General features: G+C 39.2%; 1 protein-coding gene across 1 annotated transcript in view; it reads left to right on the forward strand.

Annotated features, from left to right (window-relative positions):
• Positions 1-10000, forward strand: part of LOC144967435 (protein still life, isoform SIF type 1-like) — a 268507-nt gene that overhangs the window by 231981 nt on the left and 26526 nt on the right. The window contains exon 8 of the mRNA XM_078904680.1: positions 1815-1939. Within this exon, the coding sequence (XP_078760806.1) occupies positions 1815-1939 (125 nt within the window). The remainder of the gene's footprint in view (positions 1-1814; positions 1940-10000) is intronic.

A 10000-nucleotide genomic window follows, 5' to 3' on the forward strand; every position in this document is an offset into this window, starting at 1 on the left:
TTATTATTATTATTATTATTATTATTTTTATTATTATTATTATTTATTATTATTATTATTATTATTATTATTATTATTATTATTACTATTATTATTATTATTATTATTATTATTATTATTATTATTATTATTATTATTATTATTAATTTATTATTATTATTATTATTATTATTATTATTATTATTATTATTTTATTATTATTATAGAGAGAGAGAGAGAGTGGATATATACATATGTATATAATATATATATATATATATATATATATATATATATATATATATATATATATATATATATATATTATACAGAGAGAGAGAGAGAAGAAAGAGCGGGAGATAGAGAGAGAATCGAGAGAGAGAGAGAGAGAAATAGAGAGTATAGAGGAGAGAGAGAGAGAGAGAGAGAGAGAGAGAGAGAAAGAGAAAGAAGAGAGAGAAGAGAGGACTGAGAGAGATACATAGAGAGAGAAGAGAGAGAGAGAGAGGAGAGAGAGAAGAGAGAAATAGATAGATAGATGGAGAGAGAAGAAGAAGAAGAAAGAAAGAAAGAAAGAGAGAGAGAGAGAGAGAGAGAGAGAGAGAGAGAGAGAGAGAGCCTGTTGTTGCCGATGACAAACACAATCTTTCTTTTCTTGTTCTTTCCCTTCCTCGTGGATATATTATAATTCTTCTCTCATTTGTAATTTGTTGTTTGATGAACACGGAAGAATCCGACCAGTCATAAAACTAACGATATTGATTTGGTTCCTGTTTGTCGAAGCTTTACATATTTCTGTTTCTTCCGGAGTTTACACTAAAAATAAAATTATTAATTGTTAATAATTAAACTTCTTATTCCTTCACCGCCCTTCTCTCTTTCCTTCCATCAATGTCTCACACACATATCCCCCTCTCTTTCTCTCCCCTCTTTATCTCTCTCTCTCTCTTTCTCTCTCTCTCTCTTTCTCTCTCCCTCTTTATCTCTCTCTCTCTCTCTCTCTCTCTCTTTCTCTCTCTCTCTCTCCCTATTTCGTTCTTTCTTTCTGTTTCTCTCTTTATTTCTTTCTCCTTATTTATCTATATCTCTATCTATCCATCTATCCGCTCTCCCTCCCCCCTCTCTCTCTCTCTCTCTCTCTCTCTCTCTCTCTCTCTCTCTCTCTCTCTCCTCTTTCCCTGTTTAGGTTTGGTCATTAATATGCCAGTTTATGTAGAACTTTAAGAGATGTTCTCGGGCTAGATAAACACCATGCTTTGCTAGCTAACTTGCTATCTGTCTCTCTATCTATCAGCTATCTACGACTCTATCTATTTATCTATCTATCTGTCTATCTATCTATCAACCTATCTATCTATCTATTTATCTATGAATCTATCTATCTATCTATCTACCTACATCTCTATCTATCTATCTATCTATCTATCTATCTATCTATCTATATATTTTTATATGAATCTATCTATCTATTTTTATATGAATATATCCATCTATCTGTTATCTATCTATCTATCTATCTATCTATCTATCTATCTATCTATCTATCTATCTATCTATCTATCTATCTATCTATCTATCTATCTAATCTATCTATCTATCTATCTATCTATCTACCTATCTATCTATCTGTCTATCTATTTATCCATCTATCTAACTATCTCTATCTATCTATCTATCTATCTATCTATCTATCTATCTATCTATCTATCTATCTATCTATCTATCTATCTATCTGTCTGTCTGTCTATCTATCTATCTATCTATCTAAAAAAAAATAAACAAACAAATAGGTGTTTTAAAGTCTAATGTATGATTGCTTTATTTTGTCATTCCAGGCCATGAACGAAAGACTTCAACGACAGGGGGTGCCAGTAGTGGAAGTCGAACGACCAGTGACCACAGTGAGATCATCAGACAGTTGGGGGAAGGGTCTGACGTCAGGCAGTACCTAGCTCCTGATGTAAGTATGACTACAATTGGATTCAATAGCCTGTTGTCACGTCGCCCAGCAACGGCGAGCAGCGGGGTTCTACACAAAGAAAATTGGTACTTTTTATTCTTCATGCTGGCTATAACTTTTAATATGTCATGTGATTAGAATGTATAAAAGTCAAAACATGATCAAATTGTTAATGTTTTTATCAACTGGATACACTTTTATGCTCGTCGGAGAAATATTTCATAAGGGCGTCCGTCATTGTTCGGATAGTTTAGAGCCAGTTACTAAGTTACTTTTCATCATTACGAGGGAAGTGACGTCACGAATGTTGAAGCCAATTGTCTTTGGTAGAACAAATAAATAACCATGTGAAATTGAATGTAAGCTTAAATTTAATACACGAAAACCGATAAAATGGACGTTTCGGGTTTCCCCTTCATCAACAAAACAGGATGAATGAAACTATACAGATGAATGAGATAATGTGTTGTTAACAATGCCACTACCACATTATCTCATTTGTCTGTAGTGTTTCATTCATCCTGTTTTGTTGATAAAGGGGTAACCTTTATAAAATAAAATAATAAATAAAATTCCCTTTATTCATCCCCAAGGGGAAATTTGTCTTAAGGGTCTATTCCAAGGGAAGACTGGAATAACCCAGGCGTCAGCCGCAGAGCAGCGCCGCAACGTGAGCTAGGGCGAGGTGACTTGCTCAAGACCACACAACGCTGCGGCGGGTGATTGAACTCGGTACCTTTCGGGTAGGAAGCAAAGACCATACCACTGAGCCACGCTGCCCCCACGCTTATCGGTTTTCGTGTATTAAATCGAAGTTTACATTCAATTTCACATTGCTATTTATTTCTTCGAGCTTCGAGCAGCAACATTTACATTTGATAGAACACGGGGTTCGCGAGGTCCCAGGTTTGAGAATGTTTGCCAAGATGAGGGTCATTTAAATAGATCGATATTTGAAGGACGAGTTTTCTGGCCAAATTCATTTTCTTCTTCTTCTTCTTCTTCTTCTTTTTCTTCTTCTTCTTCTTCTTTCTTCTTCTTTCTTCTCTTCTTCTTCTTCTTCTTCTTCTTCTTCTTCTTTTCTTCTTCTCTTCTTCTTCTTCTTCTTCTTTCTTCTTCTTCTTCTTCTTCTTTCTTCTTCTTCTTCTTCTCTCTTCTTCTCTTCTTCTTCTTTTTCTTCTTTTCTTCTTCTTCTTCTTCTTCTTCTTCTTCTTTCTTCTTCTTCTTCTTCTTCTTCTTCTTCTTCTTCTTTCTTCTTCTTTCTTCTTCTTCTTCTTCTTCTTCTCTTCTTCTTCTTCTTCTTCTTCTTCTTCTTCTTCTTTCTTCTTCTTCTTCTTCTTCTTCTTCTTTTCTTCTCTTCTTCTTCTTCTTCTTTCTTCTTCTTCTTCTTCTTCTTCTTCTTCTTCTTCTTCTTCTTCTTCTTCTTCTTCTTCTTTCTTCTTTCTCTTCTTCTTCTCTTCTTTCTTCTTCTTCTTCTTCTTCTTCTTCTTCTCTTCTTCTTCTTTCTTCTTCTTCTTCTTCTTCTTCTTCTTCTTCTTCTTCTCTTCTTTCTTCTTCTTCTTCTTCTTCTTTCTTCTTCTTCTTCTTTCTTCTTCTTCTTCTTCTTCTTCTTCTTCTTCTTCTTCTTCTTCTTCTTCTTCTTCTTCTTCTTCTCTTCTTCTTCTTCTCTTCTTCTTCTTCTTCTTCTTTTCTTCTTCTTTTCTTCTCTTCTTCTTCTTCTTCTTCTTTCTTCTTCTTCTTCTTCTTCTTCTTCTTCTTCTTCTTCTTCTTCTTCTTCTTCTTCTTCTTTCTTCTTCTTCTTCTTCTTCTTTCTTCTTTCTTCTTCTTCTTCTTCTACTTCTTCTTCTTCTTCCGTGTTCGTCGTTGTAGTAGCCCCTTAAATACAGTTCACATTTATAAATTCCATGACACACACAAACATGCACACACACAATCATACACACACACACACACACACACACACACACACACACAAACTCACTCACATATTCATAATACACGCTGTGTGATCATTTCATTTTTTATACTTTTTCCACGCTTTCAAGACCCTTTCCAATTGGCTTCAACAGTCGTGACGTCACTTCCCTCGTAATGCCGCATAATAACTTAGAAACTGGTTCTAAACTATCGGAACAATGGCGGACGCTTTTATGAAATACTTTTCCGACGAGCATAAAAGTGTATTCAGAGGAGAAAAAACACTATAAATCTGATTATGTTTTGACTTTTATACATTCTGATCACATGACATGTGAAAAAAATCTAGCCAGCCTGAAGAATAAAAATTACCGATTTTCTTTGTTGAGAACCAAGCTGCTGGTTGCTAGGCTATTCAGATACTGAATCCTATTCTGTATTTCTGTATCTTTCCATAATAGTACGACAGTTAACTTGGTGAGGGCTCTTTTTAACGAGCCATCACTAACTGGATTTGGAGACGGTGACTATAAATTCCATTTATTCATCCCCAAGGTGAAATTTATTAGGGTCTATTCCAAGAGAAGACTGGAATATCCCAGGCGTCAGCCGCAGTTTAGCGTCGCAAAATGAGCTAGGGTGAGGTGACTTGCTCAATCAAGGCCACACAACGAGGCGGGTAGTCGAATTAGGTACCTTTTGGATCCGAAGCAAAGACCGTACCGCTGAGCCGCGCTGCCCCTAAACTACTGTATAATTGGATTAAATAGTGTGATGTCACGTCGCCCAGAAACGGCGAGCAGCGTGGTTCTAAACAAAGAAAATCGGTACTTTTTATTCTTCATGCTGGCTAGAACTTTTCATATGTCATGTGATCAGAATGTGTAAAAGTCAAAACATGATCATATTTATAATGTTTTTCTCCTCTGGATACACTTTTACGCTCGTCGGAGAAATATTTCATAAGGGCGTCCGCCATTGTTCCGATAGTTTAGAGCCAGTTACTAAGGAATCGTCATCACGAGGGAACTGACGTCATGACTGTTGAAGCCTATTATTGGATGGTGGTTTTGGGAAGGGGGATCATTGGGAATGGTGTCGTTGGGGTTAGGCAATTACATTTGACTCCTTAATACCTGGTCTGAGCGTGGCCATCGTTAACTTATAGCCTGACACAAAAACCCAATGGAACTTATAGTTTGACGACATTTTCTAGGTTTTTGCACCGCCTAGTGAGTTATCGCTAGTTGTGCTCAAGGAAACAAGTGATTGCGTTGGTTGACCTATTGAATACAACCCACGAATTGTTTTCTTTTGTGGCCCAAGGCTTGTCTTTTGACGTCATTTTTCGGTCAGTGTCAGGCTATAAGTTAAGGATGGCTACGGTCTGAGGGCAGTTAGTTACTTTTATATTGGGGTTGGGGGGGGGGGGGGGGGGGGGGGATCCTGAGGCACTACCTGGTTCATGATTGTCAGTAAAAGTTTTTTGGGGTTTTTTTTTTCGGTAGAATGTAGGCCATACGGGGTGTTTTGTCGTAGTTTACCTAGACTATATCTCAGTCTTCAGTCTGTTGATATTAGGCATGACCTACTTGCGGTGTTGAAAAAAGATGTCAAACCAAAACAAGGAAAAGTTGAACGTAGATAGAACCTTGGGTGGTTTTTCTATGAAATAGCATCTCCTCCCCGCCCACAAGCAAACAAGAAACGAGAAATACGATAACCCTGTTTACTGTTTGATCGAGTTTTTAGTATAGGGCGTGTAGTTTGTCACCCTCGGGCTATCCCAGACCTATACTTGTTTTTGTTTTGTTTTTTCCTCTCACGATTGACTTTTCTACCCATCACCCCCCCCCCCCCCCCCCAACCACCTCCATTTTTTGGCTTGGTTTTCAAATTCGGTCACGATCACGCAATCCTCTTGTCTGTGAGTGTGAGCGTGAGTGTGAGTACTCCTTTGAGAGCACCTTTCGATTGTTTATTCGGGGATGACATTTTTTAAAGTGTTTCCACTCATGTCAAAAGATGTATCTCCCAACCGTGTGTTCTAAACATGCAATTTCTCTACGGCCTGTCTATCGAGTGTACACAAACATTGTAATGTGTTTACATTTATCCTTCACAAGGGGTCCCTGGCCTACAGCAACATTTAACATTTAGGACGGGACATGACGCCAGTTAGGCGATACAACAATTTTTTTTTCGGACAGATACAACGCTGTTAACGGCCAAATACTCATTTAGCACATGAGTAAGGTGAGAGAATGTGAGTAAAGAGCCTTTCTCCAAGGACTCAACTATGCGCCGAGCGAGCGAGGATCAAACCCAGGACCGTCCAATCCGAAAGCGAGTGTCATACCACAAGACCACATAGCCGCACAGTAGACATTGATATCGACAAGGAGGCGGAAGTATAACGGACCAACGCACAAAACTATGTCTAACCTGAAACGTTTATATTCTGGTTAATACGGTTAAGTGAGAATTACTCATAAAGGCGGATGGCAAAAAACAATAACAAAGGCCGGAGTGACGTCAACTTCGTTCTATCTACAGACTGATTAGATGACAGCTTGAATATTTTTCAGTATAGATGGACCGATGGGCGGACCGATAGATGCATGATTAAATTGGTGAAGTGGAAGATGAGGTCACAGGCATTGATTGATAGATAGATAGATAGATAGATAGATAGATAGATAGATAGATAGATAGATAGATAGATAGATAGATAGATAGATAGATAGATAGATAGATAGATAGATAGATAGATAGATAGATAGATAGGTAGGTAGGTAGGTAGGTAGTCGTTGGGTGAATAGGTAGGTAGATAGATAGATAGATAGATAGATAGACATAAATATGAAACAGTTCCTTTTCTATTAACAAGAACCTAACAGAAGCCAACATATTATTGCACCAAAAATGGAAAGGGATTGATTGAAAGATGCGTGAGAGAGAGAGAGAGAGAGAGAGAGAGAGAGAGAGAGAGAGAGAGGGGGGTGATGGGAGAGATGGAGAAAGAGGAGAGATAGCTAGAGAGAGAGAGAGAGAGAGAGAGAGAGAGAGAGAGAGAGAGATGCAGACCATACATTCCCGATTCCCCCCTCCCCTTCCGGGCCGGCGCTCTTACCTACCCCATCTTTATAATCACCACTAAGAATTCCATATCACAGACATCCCATGCTAATTACCCACAGCCAATCTCTAATTATCCAGACTTGTGAGACTAGACTATCGCACCAACCACTTTGATGTCCGGGCAAAGGGCACACAACGGGTCATTTCTTGATTCTTATTCCCCCGCTCCGATAACGAGAATGACCCGACAATGAAGTGCAAGGGTCGTGATCTTTGGATGGAGAAATCGATGATTGTAAGCCCTGATTAAGAAAAACAAAAACAAAACAAAAAACTTTCTGAAGGTTGAGTTTTGTGCGGCTATGTGGCCTAGCGGTATGGCACCCGTTTTCGGATCGGAAGGTCCTAGGTTCGAGCCTCGCTCGGCGAATAGTTGAGTCCTTGGAAAAGGCTCTTTACTCACATTCTCTCACCGTACTGAGGTGTAAAATGAGTACCTGGCCGGATACAGTGTTGTCTCTGTCCGAAAAAAATTGTAATATCGCCTAACAGGCGTCATGTCCCGTCCTACATGTTAAGTGGTGCTGTTGGCCAGGGACCCCTTGTAAAGCGCTTTGAGCACGTTTAGTGGATATTGCGCTATATAAAAAATGCTCAAAGCTCAAGCTCAAGTTGTGCATGGAGGACAGTGGTATTTCCTGAGACATTCATTGATTGAGATGCCGATTTAGTAAAGTGTTTACATTCCCTTATAATTTTGGTATGACCTTGACCATATTTGGCATCAAGGGAACGCCGATGGCAGATGCCTTTCTATCCTGCAAAGTGCATCGTTATTCGTATTCCCATTAGCCATTCCACTGTCAGATCAAACCACGACCTACACGGCCGAATAAAAGTTAAGATGTGGCATTACAGTCACCCTCAGCATAATATACTATTTGGAACCAGAAATGAAATGAGTAGGAAAGTGCCAGAAGACAACAGAGATTAAAAACTTCGCGGCGGCGATGGGGGCTCGAACCCGCGACCTTACTGTGAGTAAGGGGCCTTTTTCAAGGACTCAACTATGCGCCGAGCTAGGCTCGAACCTAGGACCTTCCGATCCGAATGCGAGTAAGTGTCTTACCACAAGACCACATTAGCCGCACATAGCTCACCGAAAGTTCTGACAATCGGGTGACAATAATATATCGCTTTCTGCTGTATCCTATACATGCTAAAGATCGTATTGCCGTACCTGAAGTATTTGAATCTAAACATCCTCCAGAATTCTGCTAGAAAACATTGCTCAAGGATAAACCCAACAAGCTTGCTGCCGTCCTCAACAACATAAAAAAAATTAAAATTGAGCTTTTATATAGCGCAATATCCACTAAATGTGCTCAAAGCGCTTTACAAGGGGTCCCTGGTCAACAGCAACATTTAACATGTAGGACGGGACATGACGCCTGTTAGGCGATATTACAATTTTTTTAACGCTGTTAACCACCAGGTACTCATTTTACACCTGAGAGATTGTGAGTAAAGAGCCTTTTTCAAGGACTCAACTATGCGCCGAGTGCGAGGCTCGAACCCAGGACCTTCCGATCCGAAAGCGAGTGTCATACCACTGGACCACATAGCCGCACTCATTGCGACTTTGTTCGTCACTAAAGAGCCGTTAAGGTTGCCTGCAAAGTGAAGAAAAATTATTTTTTAAAGGTGAAAATTGAAAAGAAAGTATTGGATGGAAACAGCGCAAACAATAATTGAGAAAAGTGAGTGGAGCAGGCACTTATGTCGATAATAAGAAATGAAGTGAGTGGATAGTGCCAGAAGACAATAGAGAATAAAGATTTCGCGGCGGCGATGGGGGCCTGAACAAACCTAGAATTTTGTTAGTTTTTGTCTCGTATTTTTTTCGAGTGATTCTTTGTTTCCTTTTTTATTTTTGTTTTGTTTTGTTTTGGTTTATTTTTTTTTGGTTCTGTTGTTGTTATTTATTGTCTGTTTTTTAGGGGGGGGGGGGGGGTTGTGTGTTTTGGGTTTCATATTTCTTCGGTATTTTTCTACTTCTGAAGTTTACCACAAAAGTATCTTAACATCTTTATACGTGGTTCGTATCGGGACGTGGTATAAAAATAAAATCATTGTTGGAACTTGAAACTTATGCTCTCTCTCTCTCTCTCTCTCTCTCTCTCTCTCTCTCTCTCTCTCTCTCTCTATCTATCTATCTATCTCTCTCTTTTGTCTATCCCTGCATCTTTCTTTTTCTCCCATTCTCCCATGCTCTTTCTTTCGATATATCTATCTATTTTATCTATCTTATCTATCTATCTATTTATCTATCTATCTATCTATCTATCTATCTATCTGTCTGTCTGTCTGTCTGTCTGTCTGTCTGTCTGTCTGTCTGTCTGTCTGTCTGTCTGTCTGTCTGTCTGTCTATCTGTCTGTCTATCTATCTATATCTCTATCACCATTTGTCTTTCTTCTCTCTCTCTCTCTCTCTCTCTTTCTCTCTCTCTCTCTCCCTCTCTCTCTCTCTCTCTCTCTCTCTCTCTCTCTGACCATATTATTATGAAATCACTATCCAATAATGTTGAGGCAAACGCCTGCCAGCAGGAGTGGCATGTAAGTAAAAACCTTTCATTATTGTCGTTCTTAGAGGAACAAAGAATGGGGGGCGCTAGTAAGTAAAACAATCCCCATTGTAGATCGAAGAGGAACAAAAGGTAGCAAGCACCTTGAACACCTGTCCAAACAACCCCAGGGACTAGCGATGGGGCCGTGGCACCTCGTAGTAAATAAACCTCTCGCCTTTGGATCGGAGGGTATCCGTTTGATTTCCAACGGAGATTCCGGGATTTTGTGACTTTTAATTTTGTGCGATGTTGTGGTCTTGTGGAATGTCATAATATTTACTTGGACCGATAAGTCGTTGGCTCTGTTCTCTCTCTCTCTCTCTCTCTCTCTCTCTCTCTCTCTCTCTCTCTCTCTCTCTCTCTCTCCCCTCTCCCTCCCTCTCTCTCCCTCTCTCTCTTCTGTCTATCCCTGCATCTTTCTTTCTCTCTCATTCTC

Source organism: Berghia stephanieae, chromosome 3 (assembly GCF_034508935.2).
Source record: "Berghia stephanieae isolate SIO BIC M18660-M18661 chromosome 3, UCSD_Bste_1.3, whole genome shotgun sequence".
In the NCBI taxonomy this organism is placed as follows: domain Eukaryota; kingdom Metazoa; phylum Mollusca; class Gastropoda; order Nudibranchia; family Aeolidiidae; genus Berghia; species Berghia stephanieae.